We start from the raw sequence: 16,196 nt of genomic DNA, 5'->3' as shown, positions 1-16,196 counted from the left end.
TTTATTCTGTCATTTTGTCTCTGTCTCACACACACACACTTATAAATGCAGTATGAGGCAGCTGTGATTAAAATGAAAAATGATAAAGCTCGTGGGTTTGATCAGCTTCCAGCAGAATTTATAAAACAAATGGACAAGAATGAGAAAACATAGTTGACTAAAATATGTAATTCTAATTATACTTCAAATGAAACCTTCTCAGTGATTTAAATAATAATAATATTTGTATTATTACCTAAAGAGCCAGGAGCCTTAGAGTGCACCCAGTTTAAAACAGTGACCTTAATAAGTCATTCCTGCAAAGTCTTATTAAACATAATTTTAAGTAGAATAAAGTTTAGAATAGAAAGTGAGTTATCTGAAAAGCACAGTGGATTTATACAGGGAGAGGGAACTAGAGAAGCTATAGATGGTATGAGAATTTTGGGTGAAAGGGCTTGAAGGGTCCAATGAAATATATATATTTGCTTTGTTGATTTTTAAAAAGCTTTTGATAAGGTAAAGAACAATAAACTTATAGAGATCTTGGAATGAAATATGCATTATTGAAGGAGATATTAGAATTATAAATAATCTATTATAAATAATCTTTACTAGCAACAGGAGGCTGCAGTGCTAGTAAATAATGAACCAACTAATTGGTTCACAGTTAGACAGGGAGTAAGACAAGACTGTATTGTATCCCGAAGTCGTTAACAGATTAGTGGGCAAAGGTATAAAAAATATGGTACAAGAGTTAAAGCTGTAAAGACTAAAGTAACAGTTGGTTCCAAATTAGAAATACATCCTAAAATACAAATTATGGTTGGCAACAGGGGTCTTAAAGAAGCGGAAATTTTTGGGTGTACTTGGGAGGTAATAGTAGCTGTGATGGTAGATATATGGAATAAATAAAAATAAGAATAGGGTAAGAAAAAAATAGCATTTACTGATCTAAAATACCTAATGAAAAGGGATATTACCTTCAATTTAAAAAAAAAAGCAGCCACCTGAAAGAGGTTGGAGGCCTTTGAAATACGGTGTCATAGGCGAGGAAACCAAATGAAGAAGTACTAAGAGAAATACTTGAAATGTACAGAAAAGGAAAAATTAGCTACTTTGGTCACATAATTAGGGATGAGGGAATAATAACAGAAGTATTAATGGACAAAGTTGAAGGTAGGAGGGCCAGAGGAAGGCAGAGTCTGGGATGGATGAATGAAAAATTAAAAACTGGATCCTCAGAGTGATACAAAATCTTGGAGGATTGGTAAAAACAGTCTAAGAATGTTTAGAGTAGAGAAATGTGGTCGCCAACCCTCAGATATGCGGACGGTACTCTGATTAGATTGATTGACATGAACACACACACACACACACACACACGCGCATACTTACAGTCAAACTCATTCCCATTGTAAGTAAAGAGACCTTGGACACGCCATGAACTTAATGCAGAGAAACAAACGCACAAATACACTACTCATTTTCGCAGTAAATTATTAGCATAATACTTACTGACGACACAAAAAATATCAAATTACCCTTGACTTTCATATTACCGTGAGTCATTGTGTTGTGATGTATTGTAATGTATATTGTACTGTGATGTATTGGAATGTATATTGTATTGTGATGTATTATTATGTACATTCAACGAAGTTATATTTGTTAGAGGAGCTAAAGTTACCTTCAAAATATACGTCATTGACATTCCTCATCATATAAGATACACTGGTATACACAATTATACTTCCTTGACATACATCTCTCGCATACACAATCTTCTGCAGTATATAACAGTTTATAATACAATCTTTGAAAAAAAAATCTTAAAAGTAGCGTTCTATTTCAGCATATTATATTCTGCTCTATAATCTTGGTGTTAACTAAAAAAAAAAAAAGTATCGGTCGTAAGTGTAGTCATGCAGGTCTGGGATACGTAGTCACAGAGGTTTCTAAATAATCCTCGTAAATGATGATGTAATACTGTAGTTGAATAGTCGACTAAAGATAAAACATAAAAAGATATGATAATCCTACATGAAAATCCTACAGAATATGACTCACACACGTGTATCTAACACCAGTTAAAGAATACAGATAAGGTACAGAATGATAAGGAAAAGGATTATGTATATTCGTCCCAAATAAAGTAGCTTTACGGAGGAGTCCGATGAATTTCAAAATGAACACTGCGACTTTTGTTGTCTCGGGATTGGGTTCTCAAAATCCTTCGTCCATTGTGTTATATTGCCTCACAGAGAATAGCAAAGAACTTATCTAATTAAGGTAGATTCTAAGCGTAATTTTTAGGGGTGTTATTTTAGCTTGTAATGTTTGTATTTTAACTTAGATTTAGTAAGTAGGTGTATCATGACCTGTTTATTTACGAGTCTCTGTGAATCAGTCTCCAGAGGTATTGACATCAGAGCTGGCATGTAGATTTGAATGCTTTTTACAACAAACACAGAGGGGATCCGAACCCTAACAAAGTGTAGAGATTGAAGTTCATATTGCTTATACTATTATTTATAGAGGATTAAAGTCTATATATACTGTAGGCTGGGATAAGAGGATTAGTGTGTCCATGTCGAATATAATATGAAGAGAGAATTCATGAGATAAATAGAGAGAGATAGAGACAGAGATAGAGAGAATGTCATGTATTCAAGCGCTTAAATCAACACATTATAATTATCGCATTCAAAGGTTAAGTCTCCAAGTATTTTTCACTCGATATTTTCTCCTTTACGATTAAACAACAATTCACCTTTTGAAACCACTTTAAATACAATTACTAATAATAACAAGTGACATTTTTCATACTTTTATTATGGATCAATATTCTACCATTTTGGTTTATATCTGTACTAATACTTTTGTTATTGTTCTTTTGGTGATAAAATGGAATGCATGATATTGCTCTCTCTCTCTAACCCTCCACCACCTCGTCCTCCAACAGGGGCAGCGCAGAGGATGACACACTCCTGGAGATTTCCGACATCTTACCCGCGGACACTAAAAGTTACGATAAGATGCGTCCACCTCAGTCACAAGGTCAGTCAATACTCTTTAACCTTCCAGTTACTACAGTTAGTTACTTTTATATTGCTAGTTACTACAGTCAGTTGCTCGTTAGTCTACCAGTTACTACAGCCTGTTATTATAATTTTTGCCAGTTATTACAGTCAGTTCTTAGTTACTCTACCAGTTACTCCAGTCAGTTGCTCGTTAGTCTGCCAGTTACTACAGTCAATTGTTAATGTTTCTAACGAATCTGCCACAACTCGTTCATTATGTTTCAACGTTCTTAGTGACATTTTATTGTGGCGTTCTAAATGGTATACGACTCTTGACATTTGTTGACCTTCACCATTGAGTGGACTGCGTGTCAATGTTTCGTGATTTTTCTAACTTTTTTCATCAAAGGTTCACACACACACACACACACACACACACACACTCTCTCTCTCTCTCCTTGGTCTGAATGTCATTGTAAGGTTCAACACGTCCTTCGCTGAGTGTCTTTGTAAGGTTCACACACACACACTCGTCCTTGATCTGAATGTCATTGTAAGGTTCAACACGTCCTTGACTGAGTGTCTTTGTAAGTATATAAAACACACACACACACACACACACAAACACACATACACACACACTACAACACTACAATACACTACAACACACTACAACACACTACAACGCACTGAATAACACCTCTCCATTAAATTCGTCACATACACTAGGAACTCAAAAGCTTCTTCACAACACACTGTTATCCTTCAGTTAATTAAGCGGGATGCTCCTACCTCAAGCTGTGAGAGAAAGGCATGGTGGCAGAGAGAGAGAGAGAGAGAGAGAGAGAGAGAGAGAGAGAGAGAGAGAGAGAGAGAGAGAGAGACATGCTGGCAGACACAGTGACACAAATATAATGCGAAAGAGAGAGAGAAGTGACTCTCAAACACATACAAAGAAAGAAAAAGAAAGATTATATTTAGGCAAGGAAGAGAAAGTGAGATAGAGATAGACAGATTAAAGAGAGATCACAAGATAACTTTATTTGTGTGTGTGTGTGTGTGTGTGTGTGTGTGTGTGTGTGTGTGTGTGTTTCTGTATTTCCGTCTGCGTGTCTGTCTGTCTCTCTGTCTGTCTGTCTTTGTCTGCCTGTCTGTCTATCCCTGTCTTAGGAAAATACATCAAACAATTTATTCTGGAAAATAACCTAACCTAACCTAACCTAACCAAGAGTAACACTTCATTCAGGAAATAACAGAAGCTATCGTAACTTCTGAAAATCCTGAGTTAAAATTGCACCTAGCAAGATATCGCAGGTGTAAACACTAGCTTGGTGCTGTGAGACATAGAGAGAGAGACATTTAGGGAGAATGTTAAGTGGGGTGTGTGTGTGTGTGTGTGTGTGTGTGTGTGTGTGTGTGTGTGTGATATTAAAAGAAAATTTCTTATGTACACCGTCACAGGTTCTCATAAGCCTTCCCATCACCCAAGTTAAAACTCTAAACTGCTTTTTTTTCCAAGTTTACAAGACTTGTTATTAAGAGAAAATAAGGTCTTCGTTAGAATGAATATTAAGTTTGGTGAGGATTTAAGTTTACATTTTAAACTTTCCTTGTTTTCTCTCAAGTCTTCATACCTGTTGCAACTTTAGTTTCCAAAAGGATAAGTTTTAAGCTACGCATAATGAGTCTGATCCAGAGTTGAGGTGATGTCCTTTCTCAACACACGGCAACTTTACGTACCAGCTATATGACTTGTAAATGTGAGACACGCTGTTAGAGATGGGAGCTGTGAGGCAATTTACGGTTTCCAGGTTCATGGATAAATTTGCCTTGAGTGAAAGATAGATTAAGAAAGTTTACTCAGTGACTTCCTCGTATATGAAGGTGTTGGTAGAATGTAATGGTACGGGGATTTACCATATTGTTGGGGTAAGTTAAAGGGGAGTTGGAGAGAGATACATACATACACCAGTTAAGGTTAGGTTAGGTTAGGTTAGGTTAGGTTAGGTTAGGTTAGGTTAGGTTAGGTTAATATTATCTTATTATGTTTTTTAAATGTTTACACTAAAGTCAACTAATTACCTGTGTCTTTAAATCTTCCTTAATGAGGTATAATTTATCCCCTGGCCTTTGAAATCTTAAACCATATTTAATAAACTTCGGAAGAGGTAATTTCAACTTTCTGGGTTTACCTAATTAAAGATAGGAAAAAAGAGAAGAAAAATAAAAAGAAAATAATCGTGTTTGTTGGTAAATACTTTGAAAATGGAGGAGGTTAGTGAGGACCAGACTGCCTCCACCGTGAGAGAACTGGCTGGCTGGCCCTTAACACTCACCTGCTAAACGATTGCCACCCGCTAAAAGAACTTCAGGAATTCATGGTGTAACTTATTGGAATTACATGAAGTTATAACTCACAAATTTTACACTTTATTGATTTATATTATATTTTGGGTAAATATAATTGGGTTTTTTATCCTGTCTATATAAGGATTAAATCTCTTTCTTCATTTGTTTCTTCCTATTCTTTTATTATTCTTAGATTTTTTCTCCTTTTTCTTTTTTCCTTCTTACCTGAACCTCCTCCTCCGCCCCCTTCCCCTCCCTCCTTCTGGTTACCTCACCTTCAACAGTTACTTTGGTCCCACTTCTCTTTGAAACTAATTTATAACATCAGATATCCATTATTAGTGTCATTTTCCGTGGGTGGTAGGCGGCAGTGCCTTTCAAAATATTTACGTATATAAAAGATTTCATTCTAATTCCCTAAAACAAAGATTATTTTTATATACAAAAAGCTTTTGTTTGTTTGTTGTATTCTTCAGCAAAGCTTTTTCATTCACCTTACGTCATATTAGGTTCCTCTCTCTCTCTCTCTCTCTCACTGTTTAGCTGTCTGATAGTTGTCTATCTCTTTCTCTCCTCCTAACAATAATAACATGTCCTCTCTAACCACCTCCTGCTCCTGACCATAACCTAACCTAACCTAACCTGACCATGTAAACACAGCTGTAAGGGCCGTTGTTCTCCTGTGTGACGCCTCTCTTCTCTCTCTCCCTCAGGCAACCCAACAGTCGTTTACTTCCACGTGACGGTCATGAGCCTTGACTCCATCGATGAGAGTTCTATGGTAAGTATTATGGTGAAGTAAACAAACAGATGCCGTGAGAAAATTGAGACCGTGTTTGGTCCACATCTCATGGTCAGGTCTGAGAGCTATAAGTCTCTGGGAATTTGTGGAGACAACCTCAATATTTTCTTTGTCAATTTGGACGGTGATAGTGACCCCTCCCTAGATCGTTAACTTACCAATAGTGACCTGACCTAACCTGACCTGACCTGACCTGACCTCCTATGATGATGATCGGTAATTTGTTCCACTCCTCCATTACTACACTATTTTCAAAGCAATGTTTACCTATCTCTGTCATCCACTGCTTCGAAAACAGTTTAAAATAATGATTATTGTTTTTTTTATACATGAGCGCCCACTTGTGAAGCTATACTGGGCATCATTGATCAATTTGTGTTTCTCGAGGTGATTTCGAATTGAGTTTGAAATGATTACTTTCACCTGGACCACCAGGATACTAAAAGCAGTCCTAGACTCTGTTATATTTCACACAAAGCCTGTTCAACGAGCTTATGGCGCCGTGAACCTCTAATGGGGTCTACCCGTATCACGTAGGTGGTCAGAGTAACGTTTTACCACATCTGGCTTCGAAACACGAGGTAGCGTTCCCCTGTCACAGTCATGGGCTCGTGGGCCGTAGGTTCGAATCCTGGCGGGTTGAGGTGTTGATTGTACGTAGAAGTCCGCGTGCTTTATTGGGCTAATGAAATAAATACATTCATATATATTAGTTAAAAAAAAAAAAAAAAATATATATATATATATATATATATATATATATATATATATATATATATATATATATATATATATATATATATATATATATATATATATATATATATATATATATATATATATATATATATATATATATATATATATATATACAATATACATACATTAACTTGAACTCATACAAACCTATATACTGCCTCTTTCTGTTCCTATTAGAGACTAAATAATATCCCTACATTTAACCTGAGTAGATCACTTTGTACACTAAATTGACGTCGTATGTCTAGGCCCCCGTGTCCACATCCTGCTCCAAAATACACTCACTGTATACGAGGAGGTATTCTTGTGTACTGGCCGGAGGTACTTTCAGGTTTTAGTGATTTTACCTCTGAAAAGTTGGTTTATTTCTGTAATCATGGTTTTAGGTTGTTTTTTTGTTGTAGATATACTTGATTGTTCGCTCTCTCTCTCTCTCTCTCTCTCTCTCTCTCTCTGTGTTTCTTTATCATTCTATGTTTCTTTCTCTCTCTCTTGTCTATTCTCCCATACATAATGTTCGCAAAACTTTGGTTTTACTAGCGATTGAATCCTTTTAATTTGTGTTACGTTGGGTTAGGTTAGGTTACATGAAGCTAGATTAATTTATATAAGATTAGGTTTACATTAGGGTGATTAATTTTAAGGTTAAGTAAGCTGGTGGGGGTTAATCTTCAGGCGATCGGTAAATTAGCATCATAAATGGTTAAGTTAAACAACAGTACAGCAGGTGAAAGGAAGAAGTTAATCAAGGACTGATGATGCTAACTTCTGTGACTTCATAGAGCTAGGAAGAGAAACCCTCAAGGTGGAATTAATCCCTCGGTAATATATTATTTTTATCAGATAGGAAGTCCGAGTGAGAAGCTTAGTGTACAGTAAGTTGAGGGGGAGAACCTGGGCTTCCTGTAGTGGTTAGTAGTAGAAGATGAAACGAGACGGATGTTATTGTTATTTTACTGGTGATGTGACGTGTGTGATTTATGACAGCTACTGTTTTTGTGATTTAAGAGCGAAACTTTGTTGTTGACGTGACGCGTAAGTAGCCCGTTTATGGTCACTTAAGAACAACAATTCTGAACAAAAGAGAAATATGCAAGTTGTTATCGAGAACTTAACATTATTCAACATGGGAAAATATTCTTCACTATGAAATGGAGAAAAATATCAGCATTATGGATATTTTTCTTCTTGTTCTGGACTTTTACAATAATATCTGCTTCTCCACAACACACAACACGGATAAACATATTATTTCTTCATAAGATTATAGAGTTTTCGTTTGGCTCTAGTAAACTAATATTCTCACAAGCTTTAGATGGTGAACAAAACACAAAAACTCAACATCAAACTTCATATCCACCGTAAAATGGTATCAACAACGAACAATATCCAGAAGGTATATTACCATAATAAAAATAATTTCGTCCCATTACTTTTTAGCGACACGCCGACTTATGATGTTATTCGGGGTTGTTCAGGGTTGTCTAGGGCTATTAGGGCTCTCTAGGGTTACCCAGAACAGCCCTGGGGTATTCAGGATTGTCCATGGCTGTTTTGGACTTTTCAGGGTAATCCAGGTCTGTCTATGCTAATCAGGACTGATTAATTCTTAAAAAAAATTAAATTGCACTGGTAAGCCATTCAGGGCAAAGCATTCTGATATGCACTCAAGGAGGTCGAGTAAGGTAACCCGCTAGCCCTGAGTGGCTGCCCTTCAGCTTGAGTGGCCCAATCACAGGCCACTCCCAGAGAACCACAGAGAACCGTCCCTCAAATGCCTTCTCTCGTGCTTCAGGGACGAATGGCCTCTTTCTCCTCAAAGAAGGAAATAAGATGAAAACTAAGTAAAGAGGAATGTTTCTGAATGCATTTTGGTGCGTACTATTTTCAGTGTATTATTATTATTATTATTATTATTATTATTATTATTATTATTATTATTATTATTATTAGGAGTAGTAGTTGTAGTAGTTTTACACTGATAGGATAGCTACATATGTATTAGGATATTTAATATTAAGGTAATTAAATGGTGGCGAAGGTGTGGCTATTGGGGGAGGCTGGAGGCCACGGTTTAAAAAAAAAAAAGTTTTAGTAGTACTTATACATCGTAGACAAGTACCAACACTACCACTACTACCACCACACTATCACTATCATCATCATTATTATTAGTACATCAAAAGCCATACTGTACATCTGTCAGTCCTCGGTACATCCAACTTATTCCCATTATTCTTCACTATTTTTGTTTTATCTTTCTCTCTCTTGGTCTATCCATTCCACGTCTCACCCTTCCCCTTCGTAACGAGATCATTTACGCTAACTACACCACCTCCACTTCCTCCTCCTTCCATTTAAACCTTAATTACCAACCTTCTCGTCCCCTGCCTGTACCTGCTGCCTCCTTATCACTACCCTCTGACGTGGTATTGTGTTGGTCCCTAGGTGCGGTTCCTGTCTTACTCACCGCTGTAGAGAATTCCTCCTCTCTCACCCTCCTCCCTACCTTCCCTCTCACGTTCCTTCCTGCCTAACCCTCCCCCCCCCCCTCGTGTCAACATCACTATCACAGGAGGTTGTTGATTATAAATATGTCTTGTATTATTGTATGTCTTTTATTATGTTGTTATGTCTTTTAGTGTCTTTATTATTTGATTTTTTATTTATTTTTATTTTTTTTTTTCTGTTTGGCTCTCTCTCTCTCTCTCTTTGTCGTTCTTTCTCTTTCTCACACACACACACACACACACACACACACACACACACACACACACGTGATCCGCCTCCATCCTTTTGCATAACACGACGATCACTCTCCCTACACTCATTCACCCACTCTCCCTACTCTCACCCACTCTCCCTACTCTCACCCACGCACTGCTGTTGTCAGACCTTTTACATCAGGTTCAATATGTCAAGAAGAATTGAGGAGTCTCGTCCTCTACTTGTTATTGTGTCGTCAAACATTCTTCTCTACATTTATCTTGTCTGAGTCAGGTAAATGATATCACCTACAGCAGGAGAGTATGTGTCTGTAGGTCCTGTAGGTAAAGACTGTACAAACGGCAGTCATAATCTATATTTACTGGAGAGGCTTAGAGTGTGTGTGTGTGTGTGTGTGTGAGAGAGAGAGATAGAGAGAGAGAGAGGGAGAGAGAGCGCACACAGGCTGAAGTAATGCGTCTAGTGTGGCAGCATTATGTTAGTGTCAAGGTGCAAGTACTGCTAACTTCCTCTCGCTTTCAGCTACCGTCGCTGGCAAGCTTTCGTGGCAAGCAGGGAAGCAACTTGCATAAGTCTTCCCCTGTCAGTACACCGCCTGAAAAGGTATAAGGAGAGTCTTAGGACAAACCTAGAAAAGTGCCAAATCGACCCCCTCACCTGGGAGATGATTACTCCACACCGTAACGCTTAGAGGATCGCCACACGAGAAGGTGTCAATACTTTCGAGTTAGCCCGACTGCATAACGAGGCAGACAAGCGCCAACGCCGGAAAGACGCTGCCGCCGCCCCTCCCGCACTAGATGTAGCCTTCAACACGTGCATCATGTGTGGACGACACTGCCCGTCCCATATCGGCTTCTTTAGTTATTTCAGAACTCACTAACCTGGGTGATATCCTTAATAACTCATATCATTGTATCATAGCTGGATGATCGTCATACTCGATACAGAGTGACAGCAAAGTAGTAGTTGCAGTGTGGGTAGCCTCCATCATACTCAGCCGCGGTCCTAGGAGGTGATGCTTGAGGTGCCTTAACAGACAGGTTTGATCTGGACTGTAAGGAGGCTGGTGATGCAGCTTGAAGCTCTAGCTGTTAAGACGAGGGATCTGTGGACCGGCATATTGTCAGGGAGCGGCAGCACATCTCTAGTTAATGTAGGTTAGGTTAAGTTAGGTTAAATTTGGTTAGATTAGATTAGGAAAGGTATATCTTCTGAACTTCTCATACTATAAATAGAAATACGAAGTGTAATATTTCCTTTTTCCTCGTATCTCCAACACAACTTGTCAGCATTAGGAGACAACTAAGATATGAACCAAACATGGAGATGGAAGGTACTGTACAGTTTACTTAGCTCTAGGGGAGGAAGGTAGGTTGGTGCCGAATCAAATACCAGAATAACGCTTAAGGTAAAAATAAGGGATTAAAAGTACACCTAGACTGTGGTTTGTCTGGATACGTTCGTTTAACATTACTTACAGCACACAAGTGAAGAGCAAAATCTTGGTGATTCAGGAACCAGTCACCTTGTGTGTCTGCTGTTATCTCCTTGGCAATACATAAGTCACATGCACTTCTCTCCATTGTTATTTTTTTAGCAGAATAATAACTGAAATGATAAAAAAGTGGGCTTGAAAGTTGGTTCCTTAGCCATGACTGTCTGTTAGAGACGATGTGGACACACCACATTGTATACTCTATCCACGACACAGAAGGAGGCAGCATGGCCGGCGGTACACTCGACTACCCACACTTCTCCGACTATAAGGTTAAGGACCCATTAAGCTAGGAGTGTCCCGGGATCTAGCTACTACTTTTCCTGGAGATTTGTTATAAGTACAGTAGTTTCCATTTTCTATCCTACTTAGGAATAATACAACTCAGTCTTCCAGGAGGCAGTCTTAAGTGCAGTCTTAAGTACAGTCTTCCAGGAGGCAGTCTTAAGTACAGTCTTCCAGGAGGCAGTCTTAAGTACAGTCTTCCAGGAGGCAGTCTTAAGTACAGTCTTCCAGGAGGCAGTCTTAAGTACAGTATTCCAGGAGGTACTATCTGATCCAGCCACCCAGGAGGTGTCTATACTTACCACAGTGTCAGCTGATAGTCTTAACACAATGTCGCTATTATAGAGAAGATCATAACACTCCAACCAAACACAGTCCACTTAACACTCAGACAACTAACTGGAAATCATGTTTAGTAAACTGAAGCTTCTTTCTTATATGAGAACTAAAGACTAAGAACCTTTTTTCTTTTTTTTATTCTCTCGATTTGTGAATTAGTGAGAACCTCTGATAAAAGCTCTTGAAGTTGAGTGAAGGACTGGCAGTGTATCTCTCGAGGGACGTGTAGTTAAAATAATTTTTTTTCCAGACTTTTATTTCCTTCCGTCGGTCTGCTAGAGTGCTCAGCAGTAACCTCTGGCTGAGTTAATTACCTGCGGCTCCTGGGAGAGTATAAAGACGACTCGGTGACGAATGTGCTGAAAATCTTGTGGTTGTGTTTCATGACACACTGTATGGAGAAGTGTAAACAGTTCAGTGAATTTTGAGGGTATCTGCGACGTTCAGAAAATCAAGTAAAATAGCTGTATATGTATGTATGTATGTATGTATGTATGTATGTATGCATGTATGTATGTATGTATGTATGTATGTATGTATGTATGTATGTATGTATGTATGTATGTATGTATGTATTATATGAAATTGTACTGCTAATTAAATCATTATTCGAGAACAAAAGTTAATCTCGTGAACAAATTATTTTATATCACACAATGAATAACAAAATTACAACAATTCGTTATCCATGTCGATTTATACTGTACATTACTGCGCTTCAACAACTAAGGTCTTTACGGGTTAGCAAATGCACTAGTCATCAACAATATGGTATTAAAAAGAGATTTATCGTTCAGTCTGGGTTATTGATGTGTTGTAATTAAATAATACGGAGGTCAGTTGTTGAAGCCTAAATATGGTTTTAATACTCGTCATTTTCATATCTGGCTACAATAGATTAATGCAAACATGAGATATTCATATGAGGTAATTTTTGTTTTCCATTTCATATTCCACACACACACACACACACACACACACACACACACACACACACACACAGACCTAACTTACCCTAACCTGACGACAATTGACCATACAATCTTCCAGGAGGAGAGTTAACGACTTGACATCTAGTTCCCCTCGTAGTCGTGTGAGATAATTACCCCCATTAGGAAACAGCTTCACGCGTCATTATTACTTTCTTAAGTGTATGAAGGGAACTTAGCCCTTTCTTTCACATCGTTAGTGACCAATGAACTGACTGTATTGTAATTGGTTGTCTTTATCGTGTTTCGTGATTATTTAGTCTTTTAACCCTTTTATAGCGATAGTTTAAACCTTAAACGATTGTCCTTAATGGTTTGCCGTTTAAACTATCGTCTTCAAAGGGTTAAAACGTCGTCTTCAAAGGGTTTAATCATAGTCTTTAAAGGTTTATAGTAGTTTAAACCATTGTCATCAAAGGGTTCATTTATTGTCTCCAAAGGTTTATTATTTAAACCATCTTCCTCAAAAGGTTAACAGAGGTAAAATATTCTTTTATATATAATATATATATATATATATATATATATATATATATATATATATATATATATATATATATATATATATATATATATATATTATATATATATATATATATATTATATATATTGTTCTCCAAAATACAACATTACAGTTAGTTTTGGACGCTGTTGTGATGGGCCTTGGATCTGTTCGTTCAATATTCAAGAGAAAGCTGAGTATTTCATAAATATTTACCGTACGAATATGCAGTTACTATCAGGTTCCGAATATATGAAAATTAATAAGAGAAATACTTTTCATCTATAAATTTTGTATGGTTGAGTAAATACACCTTAATAATAATAATAATAATAATGATAATAATAATAATAATAATAATAATAATAATAATAATAATAATAATAATAATAATGATAATAATAATAATAATAATAATAATAATAATAATAATAATAATAATAATAATAATAATAACAATAATAATAATTTCATATATAAGATTTATCATGGTGGTATACTGTTGCCATTAATAAAAGAATGTATGGACTGAATAGAGAATTTTCCTTCTACTCAGACAAGTAACTCTACTAAATTCTCCTTTCCTCTCACCCTCTCTCACCCCCACACAGACTTACGCTGCAGACATCTTCTTTGCCCAGAGTTGGAAGGACCACCGGCTTCGCTTCCCACAGAACATGACGGGGGAGTACCGTCTGCTGCCCGTGTCTTGGCTCAAAGACATCTGGAGACCTGACGCCTTCTTCAAGAATGCCAAGTCCGTCACCTTTCAAACTATGACCATCCCGAACCACTACTTATGGCTGCACCTCGACTCTACTATCCTCTATATGGTTAAGTGAGTACAACTTATACTACTACAACAATAATAACACTAATAATAATAATAATAATAATAATAACTAATAATATTAACAACAGGTCAGGTATGTGGCGTTATAAAAGCAATACCTCCGCTCTTCACAGCATCAAGAGTTAAGATCAATGAGAAAAATCACTCTTAATTCCTGGGTTCTGTTGACATGTGTTTTGTTAGTCAAGAGTTGGTGTAAACAGCTGGAGGATGGGCTGGCTATATTAGGATAGAACTGTTAATCTAGTTACAGTTTGTTGAGTGCGGATCTGAAGCTCACTGGAACGCTGTTAGTAGTGGTCAGGAGTTATGGGATTTAGTTATGTTCACTACAGGGGTTTATGGGGGTTAGGTTAATACGCGCTTAATATAACTAATAAATATACACCTTTATGTTTTTTGCTTGTGAAACATATTAACTAATAATAATTAATTAGTTCTTATATACGAAGACATAGCATTAGATAAGCAAATAAAACATTGATATCTTAATAAAATAAATGGGGAAATGTGATTCATCGTTATTAGAAAAACACGAAATTCGAAAGCGCATTCGTTTAGTTCATATCTTTAATGGTGAACAGATATGTGAATTACCCGAAAGCGTATGTGTGTGTGTGTGTGTGTGTGTGTGTGTGTGTGTGTGTGTGTGTGTGTGTGTGTGTGTGTGTGTGTGTGTGTGTGTGTGTGTGTGCATATGAATCAACGTTTACGTACATGGTAGAGTGCTTCTGGTCGTCAGCCAAGCCGCTTACCTTAATGAAAATTTACCTGGTGTTGACATCGGCATTAACTCATTATGTTTTCACAGCACCTAGTCACTTAGCAGACTGTCACTGTCAGCAAAACCACACACTCACACTGTCAGCAACACACTCATAATGTCAGTAACACCACACACTCATACTGTCAGCAACACCACACACCCACACTGTCAGCAACACCACCCACCCATACTGTCAGCAACACAACACACTCACACTGTCAGCAACACCACACACTCATACTGTCAGCAACACAACACACTCACACTGTCAGCAACACAACGCACTCAACAATTTATCTCATCACGAGTTTTTGTATGGCGGCCAAAACCACATCACTTGTTAATTAGTGATAGAAAAAGTAATTGACACTCAACTGTTGATTGTGGCAGAAAGATAACGTGATAGTGGAATAAATTAATTCACTTTGCATACATATTTTTGTTTAGTTGTAAAGTGAATAATTAATATGAATCGTATTATATTATTACCACCAGTGTATCGTTATTTATTTGATTTTATGGTAAGTGAATATGGTTTAGTTAATGTTTACATAATATAGTAATATACAGTATTTTATACATTTGGTAAATACTATTAAAACAAATTTTTGCTAAGTATCGTTAAATGTTTTAGTCTCTGGCGGCAACATTATTATTGACAAAAAACACTTATGTCAGTTTCCCACACACTTAGAGCCAGTCTCAAGGTTCACTGAGCAAGGTTGCGTCACCTCTGGAAGTTGATAACTAACTTAGAAGTTCCTAAAGTATTTATAATATCGTCGTGCGTCGAGGAAAGGTTTATAATCCATTCTAGGAGAGTGCAGCGTGGGAGAACAGCTTCCCTGGACGTTTTGATGATGCTGTAAAAGTCGGAATGTTACCTTCACGCTGTTGAGGTGACAAGTATTGCTGTGTCTGCTGCCATCATCCTGGTTCAGTTTATATATATATATATATATATATATATATATATATATATATATATATATATATATATATATATATATATATATATATATATATATATATATATATATATATAGGAACAATTGTGTCAGATGCAATTCCAGTAATTTCCTGATTTTTTCTGTAATCTTCATTATTGTGTCCAACATACTGAATGAATATAGTAACACCAGTCAGCCTCTCACTCACTCGTCCTGGCGTGTACCTGGCAACGCATCTATAAACTGTATCTGCTGAAGAAAGTTGGTCCAATATGCATGGCGGTCCATTAGGGTCAGTGAGGATCAAGCACGTTTAAGAATAAGTTCTCGGGATACATAAGAGTTGTGTGGCAGACACTACACTTGACCACCTTC

At 37.0% G+C, this 16,196-nt stretch overlaps 1 protein-coding gene across 1 annotated transcript in view; it reads left to right on the top strand.

Moving 5' to 3' along the window:
* The window catches only part of LOC121874903 (glycine receptor subunit alpha-2-like), a 69,516-nt gene that overhangs the window by 18,122 nt on the left and 35,198 nt on the right, over positions 1-16,196 (top strand). Inside the window, exons 3-5 of the mRNA XM_042379243.1 lie at positions 2,945-3,039; positions 6,065-6,132; positions 13,864-14,090. Coding sequence (XP_042235177.1) covers positions 2,945-3,039; positions 6,065-6,132; positions 13,864-14,090 — 390 coding nt within the window. The remainder of the gene's footprint in view (positions 1-2,944; positions 3,040-6,064; positions 6,133-13,863; positions 14,091-16,196) is intronic.

The sequence above is a fragment of the Homarus americanus genome, unplaced genomic scaffold (genome assembly GCF_018991925.1).
Source record: "Homarus americanus isolate GMGI-L3 unplaced genomic scaffold, GMGI_Hamer_2.0 scaffold56009, whole genome shotgun sequence".
NCBI classification, from domain to species: Eukaryota; Metazoa; Arthropoda; class Malacostraca; order Decapoda; family Nephropidae; genus Homarus; species Homarus americanus.
Note: the sequence above shows the minus strand (reverse complement) of the source record. Positions and strands in the feature narration are given on the sequence as shown.